The sequence below is a fragment of the Podarcis cretensis genome (genome assembly GCF_951804945.1).
Source record: "Podarcis cretensis genome assembly, chromosome: 1".
Classification (NCBI taxonomy): Eukaryota; Metazoa; Chordata; class Lepidosauria; order Squamata; family Lacertidae; genus Podarcis; species Podarcis cretensis.
In genome coordinates, this window is record NC_137170.1 from 86,324,864 (window position 1) to 86,341,439 (window position 16,576).

At 42.2% G+C, this 16,576-nt stretch overlaps 1 protein-coding gene across 2 annotated transcripts in view; it reads right to left on the minus strand.

Moving 5' to 3' along the window:
- Positions 1–16,576, minus strand: part of LOC307221506 (protein farnesyltransferase subunit beta-like) — a 30,745-nt gene that overhangs the window by 4,064 nt on the left and 10,105 nt on the right. For both annotated transcript variants that reach the window (XM_079986056.1, XM_079986055.1), the window contains exons 5-10: positions 6,341–6,487; positions 5,304–5,387; positions 3,671–3,757; positions 3,354–3,483; positions 2,228–2,360; positions 265–376 (exon numbers count right to left, since the gene is read on the minus strand). In XM_079986056.1, coding sequence (XP_079842182.1) covers positions 265–376; positions 2,228–2,360; positions 3,354–3,483; positions 3,671–3,757; positions 5,304–5,387; positions 6,341–6,487 — 693 coding nt within the window. The remainder of the gene's footprint in view (positions 1–264; positions 377–2,227; positions 2,361–3,353; positions 3,484–3,670; positions 3,758–5,303; positions 5,388–6,340; positions 6,488–16,576) is intronic.

Here is a 16,576-nt window from a genome sequence, read left to right on the forward strand (position 1 = left end):
CTGGCTTGCAAACTTTTTTTGGAAGCCAAATGTCCGTTTCAGCTGTTGGCATTGTTTCCGGGGCCAATCAGCCAATCAGAAGCTGCGTCTTGGTTTGCGAATGTTTTGGAAGTTGAACGGACTTCCAGAACGGATTGAGTTTAGGAACCACTGTACTTCTGTTGTTTAAAAAACCGCTTGTAAATTTAATCCCAGTCATGGGTATTCCTGCTGTATGCTGAGTCACAAGTAAAGATTTTCTCAGTTAGGGTGACCAACACTCACTTGCCCGGCTTGTCCAAGAGGCCCCCGGCAGGGCACTGGCAGCATAGTAGGATGTACTCTTGAAGCGCTTCCTGGTCAAACATCCAGTGTGTCATACTGAGGGCAGAGTCACCTAAAAGGAACAAAAACCCCAGTAAGAGGCTAACACTTCCACTGGAGAAAGAGCAGGCCAACAGGAAGACACCAAATGGAAGACTGCACTCCCTCCCTTCTTCCGCTTCGCAAGGGCAGAGCTATGGCCACCCACTTTTGGGCCTTGTCCACACAGAAGCCTTCCATTTTCACTATCGGGCAGTCATTTCCTTGTTCCTTAATCTAATGAGAGAAAGCAAGGACAGCAAGCAGATAACAAGCAGCAGCTTGTGGAGGGGATGCAACAAGGAAAGGTGGAAGGGAAGCACGCAAGGAGCATGTGCTGGCAGAGTTCATCTGAGGCAGTTAACCTAATAATAGAAATTCATTGCATCCTGCGATTGGAACTCTCCTCTCTGCGTGTTGAAACTGTCTCCTACATCGTGCAAAATGGTTCATCTGGCTAGTATTCCAGCTCTGAGGTCCAACAGAAGAAGGTTGCAGAGTGTGCTTTCATTTTGCTTTTAAAAGCAACATAACCCCTACTCCCTGCTATTGTCACTTTTAAACTGTTGCCAGTTCCTACAGTGATAGCGCAACAGGGATATTTAGGTACATGCTGGGCTGGTATGCCAAAGGAACCGGTAACCCTGCACAGATATGCTTATAAACAAACCATCATGCCCCACATACCTTCAGACTGGTCCTCTGACACTGGCCACATCCAGAGATTTCGGGAAGTTTTAAAATCACAGAGCATCAAGCTAGCACCGTACGTTCAATAAGTGAGAAAAGTGTTGGAGATTTCCTTGTACATATGGATGCCTTGAATATACTGCTTAGTAACTAACCACAACCCAATTTTTCCATAGATGAGTAGGTCCTTTTAAAATTAAATTACCATATTTTTCGCTCTATAAGATGCACCAGACCACAAGACGCACCTAGTTTTTGGAGGAGGAAAACAAGAAAAAAAAATATTCTGAATCTCAGAAGCCAGAACAGCAAGAAGGATCGCTGTGCAGTGAAAGCAGCAATCCCTCTTGCTGTTCTGACTTCTGGGATAGCTGTGCAGCCTGCATTCGCTTCATAAGACGCACACACATTTCCCCTTACTTTTTAGGAGGGAAAAAGTGAGTCTTATAGAGCAAAAAATATGGTATACCCTGATACATCTGTAAGCAGAGAGTTCTGCGGAGCAATTGTGCATTATAATATATATATTTTTAAATTTCACCTATTACATTGCCCTCTTGCATCTAGTGGAGAGAGAGGCAAGAAAGGAGGGCATCCACCCCTTTTGCTCATAAATCACCCTCGCAGGAACCCCCCTCCCCCAAAAAACCCACCCCAGTTTAGGGTGACGGTTGTGCATTAAAGTGCAGTTATTGCTTGGGTCCCTTTTTCCTCTCAGAGTGCAACTGTCACATCAGCTGCCCCAGCTTCGCAAAATCTCTGCAAGGACAGTAGTTAAGTGAAGGGGAGTTGGAAAGTTTGGCTGTGAAGGTGCGGGGAGGTAAACATGGAAAAAGCAGGTGAATGAGGGACATTTGGGGGGGGAGTGGAGGGCAAGTACTGGGGAAGAATGGCACTGGCACTCTTTGATACAATGACAGTTTTCATGGGTCCCCCAACAGCTTTGTTATTTTCAATCCTATGACATGTTGATGCCGGTTCTACTGTAACATTGAAAGGGAGGTTGTTGTTTTTTTTAGTTTCCGCAAGGACAGAGAATACAAATGCTGCAGTGAAGCACATATTGTGTCTTTTGCTCACGCTAGGCTCCTCAAACGAAAAACTCCACATCTAACAGTTTGGGGGTGAGAGGAAGCAAGTGAGAGGGGCAGCATACCTGGGGAATTGGGGACAAGCCTGCAGTGCTCAGACTCACCTTTGGCATGCAGGGCTCGATGTAAGAGAGGCAGCAAGCCAGCCTGCCAGAATGAGTAGCAGCCATCTACCAGCTTGTTACAACGGCCCTGAAACCCTCCTTCAAAACGCATCTGGCGGCTTGTAACCCAGTGCTAGCAGGGAGAGAAAGCACACATCACTATTGCTCAGCGCAGCCACAGGACCTGCTACACCCAGCGGATATATCAATGGAGGGAGCCACAGACAACTGCAGACCCCTAGCACAGTCTGGGGAGTCGGAGGGCACACACCCGTCCCCCCGTCCCCTTCATGCTTCATGGGTTTCCTGCAGCAAAACCTAACATGCCCAGGTTGCCACGGAAAATATGAAGAGGTTTTTGATAATTAAACTAAACGAGGAAACAAGCAACCAAGCAAACCAATAAAACTGGAAATGAGAAATTACGGCACGTTGGTGAACATCAAGAGATCATGTTTCTATCTTATGAATGACCCTGAGATCCTGCCATTTCAGGTTTGAATCAAATTATTTCTTTATTTCCCGGTGCTGCACGTATGCACGGTTACATGCCAGCTAATCACGCATCAGTGGGGGATGCCCGTATTTGAAGACAGTTACAGACAAAATGGGGTTTCACGATATTATGAAATAATGTTAGAAATGGTACATGTTTCCTTTTAATCAATTAATGCAGAGCTCAAGGGAATGATTATGAATATGTGCTGTGAATGTACAGACAGACACTTTTAGGGAGAGCATAAGAATGGAAGGGGCAGGGCAAAAGGAGAATCCCAATCCCAGATACTGAAATCCAGTGGGATCCTATGTTTTGGCATTGTGATGGCTATGACAGTGCCTTCTGCACTGATAAGGCTCCATCTAGAGTGCATCTTCCACAAAGGAAAAGGGTTCCTTCATTTGAAGAAGAAGAGGCAAGGGATTTTCACTGGTTACTCTGTGCCACCCGCAGTTCTGCTCTGAAGGGTCCCCTGACGCTCTGGAGCAGCTTTATGGGGAATGCTAAAATTCACTTCTCCACCTATGAACAGTGGTCTGCTCATGGGAGCTCTGGATCTGAGCCATAGTGAATGTCGAAACAGCAGCACAGAGAGAATTAGAACCAGGCTGGCAAATGGTTACTTACCAATAAGCTTTTCAGATTCAAGACGTGCTCACTTTTCAGAATGACCAGCGCTGCCAGTCCACAGAAAGTGTACCCTCCGTGAGCCTCCATGCCAGGGACGCCACCGATCCCACCCTCCCAGTTCTGGCATCTAATTCAAAAGCAAAACACAAAAACAGGGGGGAAACCACAGGATATGTTTTCTTGTCCACAATACAACAATTATCTTCCTTCTCGTTCTCTAGACTCCTGCTGCTGGGCAGGTAACTACACTCAAACTTGGCAACCAAAGAAGCACTAGGTGTCCAAGGCCAAACAAGAGCTAAGTGTTTTCCTACCTTGCTATCCAGTCCGCTGTCCCTTCAAAGAGAGTTGGTGTGATGATGTTGGTAAGCGAGGCCACCGATGCAGCACAATACGCACTCCTGAGATTTAAATATGAGACTATTTAACTTCTACACATGGATGAAGAATCATGCAAGCCGAGCTACTGCTGTCAGGGAGACACCAGTCATATTAAACTGCACAATCCACCACCCAGCCATGACCGTAGAAATGTCACAAAGAGAGTACTTGGAAGTTAAGTCATTCTATACTCAAGACTTGGTTTTAATATCTGAGCAACCCTGAGAAGGCATTTGCTCAATGTACTCAGCTTGTTGGCAAGGGTGGGAGGAGAGGGTGGGAGGAGAGGGAGGGAGAGAGAGACCATGTTTTGTTTGTTTTAAAATAAAATTACTCTGGATGAGGCTATTAGAATGGAAGGTACACCAGGAGCTAAATTCAGAAGAGTTTACCCCAGTGCATCCATTTCTTTCCTTCCTTGATGCACCAAGGGACTGGTATCCTAGATTTATATTAGTAGCCACGGAAAGATACTGAGCGGATTTCAATATTGTTAATTAAGACAGAAAAAGCCTTGCTCACAACATTATTCATTGAAATCCCAGGGGAAGAAAAATAAAGGTTACATTCTTCCCTGAAAGAAGAGCCAGAGCTTCATTTAAAATGGTTTGTCACAGCAAGCCACTGTACAAGTTGAAAAAGATTTTCTTCTTCAGCTTTAGAATCTGCTGCACCAAAACAAACTGGCCATGTCTGCCATTCTTTCCACATGCAAGCACTTCTCTTGAACTGCAGCCAAGGACTGCCTTTTCCTGCCCCCTAGAGGGACAAGCCAGGAATATTTAACATCACTTACAGCTGAAAGAAGCAAATAATGGCTCCCATAATCTTCCTAACATTAGAAGCCAGCATCTTATTCCTCCACTGAAGTTTAGCTACACTACAGTGGTGCCCCGCAAGACGAATGCCTCGCAAGACGGAAAACCCGCTAGACGAAAGGGTTTTCCGTTTTGGAGGTGCTTCGCAAAACGAATTTCCTATGGGCTTGCTTCGCAAGACAAAATGTCTTGCGAGTTCCTGCGGGTTTTTTTTCCTTTCCCCCCCTTTTTCTAAGCCGCTAAGCCTCTTAACAGCTGATCCGCTAAGCCGCTTAACAGCTGATCCGCTGATCCGCTTAACAGCTGATCCACTAAGCCGCTAAGCCGCTTAACAGCTGATCCACTAAGCCGCTAAGCCGCTTAACAGCTGATCCGCTGATCCGCTTAACAGCTGATCCACTAAGCCGCTAAGCCGCTTAACAGCTGATCTGCTAAGCCGCTTATCAGCTGATCTGCTAAGCCGCTAAGCCGCTTATCAGCTGATCCGCTAAGCCCCTAAGCCGCTAATAGCGCTAAGCCGCTAAGCCGCTAATGGGCTTGCTTCTCAAGACGAAAAAACCGCAAGACGAAGAGACTCGCGGAACGGATTCTTTTCGTCTTGCGAGGCACCACTGTATTACAAAACAGGATTAATGCTTGCTGTGCTAAGACAAAACTCTCTACGAACACCATTGCTACAAAAATTTCATCAGAACCCAAAGCTGCTGAGCATCACATGAAAGAAATACTTGAAACATTTCCAACACACCTGACATCCACCTCTCCCCCTATGTGCATGATGAAGGAGCCATCAGGCTGCTTCAGGGAATACAAATAGTCCAGCAACTTCTCTCTGAAAAAACAATAGAGAACATTTATCCCTATTAAGAGGGGAAAAACAACTGAGATGCTGGAAGAGCCAACCCACATGAATGAAAATGCGCTTCAGGATCATCTAGGCCAGGAGTTTTCAGTTCTTCGCTGGCTAAGGAACCCCTCCAACATGTCATGATATCCTATGGCAACCCAGCCCCCTCTCCCTACCAATAAGAGCCCCCCGCCAACTTTCCCTCCGAAAAAGCAGGTTCCACAACTTCTTCTGACTTTGTCCCCACCACGGTGTTTTCATGTTAAGGTAAAACCTGCTATTCCATTGCCCTGCTGTACAAGCCTAAATAAAAGAAATACATCATCTCACACAACCTCCATGTTTGGACCCACAGCTCCCAGAGAGAGACTGATTTTGACCATTTCACCACTGGTGTCACATGATGCACTATGGGACTAGATCAGGCTGCGTGTGACTTGTGGTCACTCCCACTCTTTGGGTAGGGACGCCTGGCTGGTGCAGGATGGGAAAGTGATGTGCCTGAGGTGTACGTTGGAATGCCTAGCGATGAAAGTGGACTCCAAAGGTTCCGCAGAACCCTGGTTAAAAACATGAACCTGGACTAACCACCTAGATTTATTTTTTCTAAATATGGAGCTAACCCTTCTCTAGCCCTGGAGTGCAAGAAAGGCCTGAGCGCCAGGAAGAGCTTTGCTCTCCTTGATTCAAAGCAAAGGAGGCTACCAACAAGTGGACAGGAGGCAGTGTGGTGGATGTAGACACCAAGCAGCACATTGTGGCAAAGGTTGTGTTGGGAAAGGGCCACCAGCCCAGCTTACCAGCTAACCTTTCTTCTTCAGCAAGTAGGAAGGCCGAAGAGGGGGACTGTACTGGCAGACATTGGTCAAGAATGCTTCAGGCTTCACCTAATATCTAGGATCTGAGCAGAGGGGAGGGGGTCCCTGCTACGATTTTACCTGTTGATAACACTGTATGCCTCTTCAGTCCCAATAATGCAGAGAGCATTGACGGCTGCGTACGTTGGAGCAAGATGTGGGTACTGGTTTGGTCCCCCTCCAAAGCCTCCGCTGGGGCTCTGACAGCGGCTCAGGAACTGGCACACACTAGGCACAGAGGAAAGACCAAGGGCAAACTTTGTTTTTATAAGCAAGAAGCATTTAAACACAAAACAAGCAGCACAAGGCCTTCCTGGGCTAAGAAATAAGGACCGCAGCTCTTATACTAGCAGCAGTGTTTGACAATGCGCCAGTGGCACTACAGTCCATTGCCACATTGCGCAGAAGGAAGGGGGAAATTGAAGCGAATGTACAACTGGGACACTAAATGAATTGGGTTGGATCTGGAGAAGCTGGACTCCAGTCAAATAATGAGGCTCTCATGCTTCCCTTGGCAGCCGTGTCCACATACATCTCCCAACACACCAGAAGTTGCTCCCAATAATCACAAGTGGGAGGAGGTACAGGAGAACTGCAGCGGGAGAGGAAAATATCAGCAGAAAGCGAGGAAGGCCTTGCGCTCGAACGAAGGACCCCCTGGACTCTATGGAAGGTTCTCTCTCACCAGAGCCATCTAGCTGAATCTCAACAGCAGAACAAGCATTCTCCTCCACTTTTGCCATTCTATTCCATTGTTTGTTATTGTTTTAATCCTAATATACACAATGGTCTGTTACAGGCGCCCTTTCCCAGGCTCTCCCCCCGATCTATTTTGGGACAGAAGCTGCCTACATGGAAGGCCTTTGCAATCAAAGAGGATTTGTCTCTCCCCACCCTTAAAATATTGATTTGGGGCATCATTTAATGACCTACTGTAATTTACATTTTACTTATTAAGAAACAAATAACACTGAGAACAACACCCCCCACAATAAGTATTTTAATTTAAGAACAACGTACACACAATATATGTGTACAGTGGTACCTCGGGTTAAGTACTTAATTCGTTCCGGAGGTCCGTACTTAACCTGAAACTGTTCTTATCCTGAAGCACCACTTTAGCTAATGGGGCCTCCTGCTGCTGCCGCGCCGCCAGAGCACGATTTCTGTTCTTATCCTGAAGCAAAGTTCTTAACCTGAAGCACTATTTCTGGGTTAGTGGAGTCTGTAACCTGAAGCGTATGTAACCTGAAGCGTATGTAACCCGAGGTACCACTGTATATGGAAATTTTTGCAATGCAACTGCAGTAGTCACACACTGAAATGCAACACATCCAGCCCCAGACCAAGGGGGGCAGGCCACAGAAAGTGCAAATCTACTCATCTACAACAAATCTTGTTGTAGGTGGCAACAACACTGCAAAGCAACATTCAGAGTGCCTTCTGGACATGCTGATTAAAGGAACGAAACTCCTTTCCCTAATGGTTATACAGTGGTGCCTCGCAAGATGAAATTAATCCGTTCCGTGAGGCTCTTCGTTTTCGTCTTGCAAAGCAAGCCCATTGACAGCTTAGCGGATTAGCGCTATTAGCGGTTTAGCGGCTTTTAGCGGATCAGCTGATAAGCGGCTTATCAGCGGATCAGCTGATAAGCGGCTTAGCGGCTTAGGAAAAGAGGGGGGAAAGGGGGGGAAACCCGCAGGAACTCGCAAGACATTTCGTCTTGCGAAGCAAGCCCATAGGGAAATTCGTTTTGCGAAGCGCCTCCAAAACGGAAAACCCTTTCGTCTAGCGGGTTTTCCGTCTTGCGAGGCGTTCGTCTTGCGGGGCACCACTGTATTTTGCAGCAACAGTAGCTCCCGGATACGGATCTGAACTTTTGAAATACAGTGGTGCCTCGCAAGACGAAAAGAATCCGTTCCATGATTCTCTTCGTCTAGCGGTTTTTTCGTCTTGCGAAGCAAGCCCATTGACGGCTTAGCGGATTAGCGCTATTAGCGGCTTAGCAGCTTTTAGCGGCTTTTAGCGGCTTTTAGCGGATCAGCTGATAAGTGGCTTAGTGGCTTAGAAAAAGGGGGGGGAGGGGAAAAAAGTCAGAAAAACTCGCAAGACATTTCGTCTTGCGAAGCAAGCCCATAGGGAAATTCGTTTTGCGAAGCGCCTCCAAAACGGAAAACCCTTTCGTCTAGCGGATTTTCCGTCTTGCAAGGCGTTCGTCTTGCGGGGCACCACTGTACCAATCAGGATAATTTAATGTATAACCAAGTTATGCAGAACACATTGTATGTTTCTAAAGTAACAAAGTGACTTGAAATCTGTAAAGGGTGTTAAAAAGTATTACAAATTACCACAAAAACAAGGTTCGTTTCAACATTTCCCAAAATTTTGCAACTCAAATTCTGCTCAACCCAATTCCTCCTGAGTGAAAGCGACCCAAGCTTACTAATTTTCCCTCTTTCTCCTTACAAATTGCAAAACTTCTCTTCTTTGTTTTTTTTTTAATTAAATTTTTTATTACATTTTCAGTTTACAGAAAAGAAAAAGAAGGACAAACCAGAAAAAAGAAAGAAAGAAAAACAATCCAACTTTCAAAATACATTTTTAGGTTACTAACTGGACTTCCCCACATCTCCCTCACCCTGCGTTCTTTACAATAAACATATCAGCAAATTATTACCTTGTTTCGTATCTTATTTATATCTTTCAGAGTGTTTTACTTCTAAATTTAAAGTACCTTTTGTCAAATATTTATACCTTAAGATAATACATAAAATAACTTTAAATTTCAACTTTTTCTTACTTATAACTTAACTTTCTATTTTCCTAATCTAATTGCAGGAGCTAAAATTTCCAAGTCATGCAGATTCTTAACATTCATACAACTTATAATGTTTTTGTAAATAGTCCTTAAATTTCTTCCAGTCCTCTTCCATTGTCTCTTCTCCCAGATCTCGGATTCTGCCAGTCATTTCAGCCAGTTCCATATAGTCCATCAACTGCTTCTGCCACTCTTCCAGCGTGGGAAGGTCTTGTATCTTCCAATATTTTGCAATGAGTATTCTTGCTGCTGTAGTTGCATACATAAAAAAAGTTCTATCCTTCTTTAACACCTTTTGGTCCACAATGCCCAGGAGGAAGGCCTCTGGTTTCTTAGGGAAGGTGTACCTAAACACCTTTTTTAACTCATTATAGATCATTTCCCAGAAGGCCTTCACTTTTGGACAAGTCCACCAAAGATGAAAGAATGTCCCTTCAGCCTCCTTACATTTCCAACATTTATTATCAGACCGATGATATATTTTTGCAAGTTTGACTGGGGTCATGTACCACCTATATATCATTTTCATAATATTTTCCTTCAGGGCATTACATGCCGTGAAGTTCATTCCAGTGGTCCATAACCTTTCCCAGTCTTCTAACATAATGTTGTACCCAATATCCTGAGCCCATTTTATCATGGCTGATTTGACTATCTCATCCTGGGTGTTCCATTTAAGCAGCAAGTTATACATTCTCGAAAGCGCCTTGGTCTTAGGTTCTAACAGTTCTGTCTCTAATTTCGATTTTTCCACCTGGAATCCTATTTTTTTGTCTGACTTAAAAACCTCTTGAATTTGAGCATAATGAAACCAGTCTTGCACCCTATTCTTTAATTTTTCAAAGCTCTGCAGCCTCCAATTATCTCCAATTTTTTCTATTATTTCCCAGTATTTCGGCCATCCGGCCTTCATATTGGGTTTTTTTCAAACCTTGGCCTCCGCTGGTGATAACCACCTCGGGGTCTTACCTTCCAATAAGTCTTTGTATTTTGTCCAGACCATAAATATAGCTTTCCTGACAATATGGTTTTTAAACATTTTATGAACCTTTACCTTATCGTACCACAAATATGCATGCCATCCAAAAACATTATTATACCCTTCCAGATCTAGGACGTCAGTGTTCTCAAGGAGTAACCAATCTTTCATCCAGCAGAAAGCCGCAGCTTCATAATATAACCTTAAATCTGGCAGGGCAAACCCCCCTCTCTCTTTTGCATCCGTTAATATTTTAAATTTTATTCGGGGCTTTTTGCCCTGCCAGACAAACCTAGAAATATCTTTCTGCCACTTCCCAAAACACTCCACTTTGTCCACGATCTGTAGGGTCTGAAACAAAAATAACATCTTCGGCAATACATTCATCTTTATAGCTGCAATTCGACCCAACAAGGAAAGTTTCAATCTTGACCAGATCTCTAAATCTTTCTTAATTTCTGACCAGCATTTTTCATAATTATCTTTAAATAGATTCAAATTTTTGGCAGACAAGTTTACCCCTAGGTATTTTACCTTTTTAACAACATTTAACTCTGTCTCTTTCGGAAACCCATCTATTTCCAAAGGTGTCAGATTTTTCTCCAAAACCTTGGTTTTTTGCTTGTTCAGTTTGAACCCCGCTACCCGACCAAATTCATAAATTAATTCTAACACTCTCTTCGTACTAGATTCTGGCTCCTGTAGTGTTAAAACCAAATCATCTGCAAAAGCTTTCAATTTAAATTGTTTCACTCCGACCTGTATTCCTTGTACCAACCGGTCTTCCCTAATCATGTTCAAAAGCACCTCCAGAACAGAAATAAATAACAGAGGGGATAGGGGGCAACCTTGTCGTGTTCCTTTTTCAATTTTAAATTCTTCTGTCACCACATTGTTTACTATCAGTTTAGCTTTCTGCTCTGAATAAATTGCCTCTATTCCATTTTCAAACCCCCGTCCCACTCCCATCCCTTCCAAATTTTTCTTCATAAACCTCCAAGAAATGTTATCAAAGGCCTTCTCCGCATCAACAAAAATTAACACTGATTTTGTATTAATGTTGGTTTGCAAAAGTTCCAAAATATCAATAATATTCCTAGTATTATCAGACAAATGTCTTCCTGGGAGAAAGCCTGCCTGGTCCTTGTGAATTACTTCATTTAAGACTTTTTTAAATCTACTTGCCAAAATATCTGCAAAAATTTTGTAATCCACATTTAGGAGTGAGATGGGACGGTAGTTCTTAAGTTGAGTCTTTTCAGTTTCCACTTTAGGGATCAATGTGATAAAGGCTTCTTTCCACGATTCCGGTGCCTTCTTCCCCTCCAAAATCTGATTGCATACCTCCATTAATGGTTGTATCAAATAATCTTTCAATATCTTATAATACTTGGAGGTAAGCCCATCCGGACCTGGAGATTTGCCTAGTTGCATATTCTGGATGGCACCCTCTATTTCTTGTTGTGTTATTTTATGATTCAGGATTGTTCTCTTTTCCTGGGCAAGTTTTGGTAAACCATTTGTTTTCAAAAATTGGTCTATCTCCTTCTCCTCTTGTGGCCCTTGAGTATAGAGCTTTTTGAAATATCTCTGGAAACACTTCCTAATTTCTTCGGGTTTCTGGATATCTTTCCCTTCAATCTCTAGATTGGTGACTGTATTCAATTTTTGTCTCTTTTTCAATTGCCATGCTAATAGTTTCCCACACTTGTTAGCTGATTCAAATGATCTTTGTTTCATTTGTTTAATTTTCCACTCAACTTCTTGATTTATCAATTTCGCGTACTGTGCTTGGTAAAATTTAATTTCTCTCAAGATCTCCTTCGATTTTGGCTTAGATCTCAACTTTTTCTCTCCATCTCTTATCTTCTCTAAAATCTTATCTTTTTTCCAATAGTAAACAATGTGGTTACTGACGAACTTTCCATAGAAAAAGGGACATGGCAGGGGTGCCCGATATCCCCATTACTTTTTATATCAGTCCTGGAGGTTTTGTTGAACATGATCAGGGGGGACCAGCTGGTAAAAGGAGTTCAGGTCGGAGCTAAACATTATAAATTGAAGGCATTTGCAGATGACCTAGTATTGACTTTACAAGAGCCAGACACTAGTACAAAAAGAGTTTTAGAGTTAATTCAATTTTTTGGTCAGGTGGCAGGATTTAAGTTGAACAAACTAAAAACTAAAGTTCTGGAAAAAAACTTAACAAATGTTGAAAGAGAGAGATTCCAAAATGAAACTGGGTTAGTGGTGGTAAAGAAAGTAAAATACTTGGGGATTAACATGACATCTAAAAATGTGAACTTATTTAAAGACAATTATGATAAATATTGGACAGAGGTAAAGAAAGATCTAGAAATATGGTCGAATTTGAAGCTTTCCTTGTTAGGCCGAATTGCAGCGATCAAAATGAATGTATTGCCTAGAATGTTATTTTTGTTTCAGACATTACAAATTGTGGATAAACTAGATTGTTTCAAGAAGTGGCAGAAAGATATATCTAAATTTATCTGGCAGGGCAAAAAGCCCAGAATAAAATTTAAGATACTTACTGATGCAAAAGAAAGAGGGGGGTTTGCCCTGCCGGATTTGAGACTGTACTATGAATCGGCAGCTTTCTGCTGGTTGAAAGATTGGCTACTTCTCGAGAATGCAGATATTCTGGATCTGGAAGGATTTGATAACAGGTTTGGTTGGCATGCATATTTATGGTATGACAAGGTTAAAGTTCACAAGGGTTTCAAAAACCATATTGTTAGGAAAGCATTATATAATGTTTGGATTCGGTACAAGGATTTATTGGAAAATAAAACTCCTAGGTGGTTATCACCTATGGAGGCTAAGGAGGTGAAGAAACTTAACATGGAATCCAAATGGCCGAAATATTCTGAAATCTTAGAACAAGAAAGTAGTGAATTTAAACTACAGAGTTTTGAGAAATTAAAGCCCAAGGTGCGAGATTGGCTTCATTATTACCAAATAATGGAAACTTTTAAACAAGACAGGAAAATTGGCTTCCAGGTGGAGAAATCGAAATTGGAAACAGAACTGTTAGAACCCAATACTAAGAATGTATCAAGAATGTACAATTTGTTGCTGAAGTGGAATACAATAGATGAGACTGTTAAATCAGCTATGATTAAATGGGCACAGGACATTGGTCATGACATTATGTTTGTTGACTGGGAACAGTTATGGACCACCGGTATTAAATTCACGGCATGTAATGCCCTAAGAGAAAATATTATGAAAATGATTTACAGGTGGTACATGACCCCAGTCAAACTTGCGAAGATTTATCATCTGCCCAATAATAAATGTTGGAAATGTAATGAGACTGAAGGTACCTTCTTTCACCTTTGGTGGACCTGCCCAAAGATTAAAGCCTTTTGGGAAATGATCTATAATGAAATTAAGAAGGTACTTAAATGTACTTTTCATAAGAAACCAGAGGCATTTCTCTTGGGCATGGTCGGCCAATTGGTGTCAAGGAAGGATAGGACTTTTTTTATGTACGCCACTACAGCAGCAAGGATCCTTCTAGCAAAGTATTGGAAGAAACAAGAACTCCCCACACTGGAAGAATGGCAGACGAAAGTGATTGACTTTATGGGATTGGCAGAAATGACTGGCAGAATCCGCGACCAAGAGAAAGAGACGGTGGAGGAAGATTGGAAGAAATTCAAAGCTTATCTTAAGAACTGTTACAATATTGATGAGTGTTAAAATGTCAAGGGGAAGGAAGGTGCAGAATTACAGCCGAAAATGTTTGATGATTTAAGGTGAAATTGAGAAAGATAACAAATTTAAATTTAATTGGCTAAAATGGTTGCTGAAAAATTGTAAAATAAGGATGTAAAAAGGGTGAGGTATGGGGAAGTCCGAGAAAGGAGGCTTATGAAAATGAGGTTAAGAACTTATATTTGTGTGTTTGTTTGTATTTGTCGATGTTTTTATGTTGTTGTGGTTGTTTTGTTTTAAAATTGGAAAACTAATAAAAGTTATTATAAAAAAAAATAAAATCTTATCTTTTTTCCCATTCCAGATTCTTTTCTTTATCGTGTTCTGTTGTATCAGAAACCCTCTCATAACTGCTTTGCTTGCATCCCAGATTGTTCTCCTTTCCACCGTAGTATTCAAATTTATTTCAAAATAATCTTTCAAGGTTTTTTGGGCCTTCTTCACAATCTCCTGATCTCTTAATAGGGTGTCATTCATTTTCCATCTAAAGGAGCCGATTGGAGTAAGTCTTAATTCCATTTTCATAGCGTTATGGTCGGAGCAAGTTTTTGGGCAGATTTCCACTTTTCTAATCATAGGTGCCAGCCTTCTAGTTGTCCATATTTGGTCTATTCTTGTCCATGACAGATGAGTCTCAGAAAAGAAAGTTCCTTCTCTACCTAAGGGATTCTTAGTCCTCCAAATATCGATTAAGTCCATATTGAATTCTTGGCCTAATCTTTTATTAATCAAAACTTTTCTATGGAGCCTGGTCACATGTGTTTCCTGCAAGCAGATGATGTCCAATTGTTCTTTTTTCAATATATGAAAAATTCTTCTTCTTTTCTCTGGGGAATTTCCGCCATTTATATTCCAACTAAGAAGCTGCAGAGACATCCTGGGTCAATCTATTGGTCCTGTGGTGACGTCCCTTTCTTTTGGTCCTCTGGTCCCGCGGGTGTAGGTGCCAGTATAGGTGTAAGCGGTGGCGGTGGCCAGGCTCCTGTTGTCCCTTTCTGTAGATCCTCTTCATGGTCGTTCAAGAACTTTTGTTGGTCTTCTGCTGTTCTAATTTTAACTTTCTTTCCTTTGAAATTAAAAGATAGTCCTTGAGGAAACTCCCACCTATAAGGAATTGAGTTGCCTCTCAGTAATTTTGCAAGTTCTATATACGTCGCTCTAAGATCCAAAAGCTGTTTTAGTATGTCTCTGTAAATTTCAGCTCTGTTGCCGTGGATGTCAAGTGATTTTCCAAAATGAAGGCCTAATATTTTATCTCTCTCTTGCTTAGATCTTAAAATGATCAAACAGTCTCTGGGTTTATCCTTCCTCGTCACTCTTCCCAATCTGAAAGCAGTCACAATTTTAAAATCCTTATCCTCTTCAATACCCCAGAACTTTGAAAATTCTAATGTCAGATAACCAATCAGATCTTCCTGTTCAAGTTCTGGAATAGCTCTAAGTCTAAGATTGCTTTCCCGATTTCTCAGTTCAGTCATCGACCAGTAGGCCTGCTGTTCACTAATCTGTTTATGCAACGGCTTCACCTCCACCTTTAATGCCTCAACTTTCAAGTTGGCTTCCTCTGCTTTTTGTTTGGCTTCCTCAGCCAGTTTGTGATTCTCTGCTGTTGCTTCTTGAAGATTCCCAATTGCTTGTGTGTGTTGAGCCACCTGGTCAGTCAATTTATTTATTGAGGATGTGGCTTGATCAATTTTAGTCGAATGTTCATCCGCCTTTTTATTTAGAATTGCCAGTTGTTCTAGGATCTGATTTAAAACTTTTTCAGATCCTCCTGAAGCCATATCCCCTGTAGATGTCTGCTCAACAGCCCCTTTTTGTATTTCTAGAACAGCTGGGACAGATGATCTACGTGGTTGGGAAGTCAAAGTTGTTTGTACCAATTGTTTTGCCTTTATTTTAGCCAGCCTTGTTTTCCCTGCGTCACTCATTCCAATCCTGTCTGTGTATCAAGGTCAGACTGTATGTGTTCCCATGAGAGAGACAGTTCCAAAGTATAAACAACCAGGCAGCAGAGAATCAAAACAAAATATAGTTCCCAGAGAATTATAAATCCAAAGTCCTCTAGGGGGAGTAATAAAGTTCAACCGAAAGAAAGAGGTTTTTCCTTCTTTACAGTCCCAATAATCCAAAGAAGAAACAACTGAAGTTCTAAAAGGTCTTTTAGTTTCTTTTTAGCATTAAGCTTTTCCCAACTTAATACAAAGTCTCAGAGAGGGTGCAAGAAACAGTTTCCCTATTTCTTCTATGGTGTAACGTTTACATGCAACACTTTCAACCTTAAAAACAATATCAGCAGTTTGGCAGTTTGACAGTTCTTCTTTACCCTGGCAGCCCACAGATTTGGTTTCTTCAATTATTTATAAATCCCAAAGGAAGAAGGAAGATCCAGTCAGAAAATCAGCATAGATACTCCGAAATTGTCTCTTTTAATCCCTGCCAAAAGTTCAATAGTCTGCACGATAATCCAATCTTTTTTATAGTTCTTTCAAAGCGCTTCCCGCTTGTCAAACTTTGCTTTGATCTCTTTAGCACGGTCGGGAAACGGACTTCCTGGTTACGTTTCCCGTTTTCAGCCAAATTAAATACTTTAGTCCCGATAATTTTTAAGTCCCCTTACTCACGGGTTGTAGTTGCAAATCTGATGTTCCAAGAAGAAAGGTCGGCGCTCATCAGCAGCAGCCGCGCGGCTTTGCTTCCCGCAGAAAGAGCGATGAACTCACAGCGCCGCTCCCCCTTTCACGTTCCGGAGCCCCTTACGGGGTTCCTTCTCTGTTTC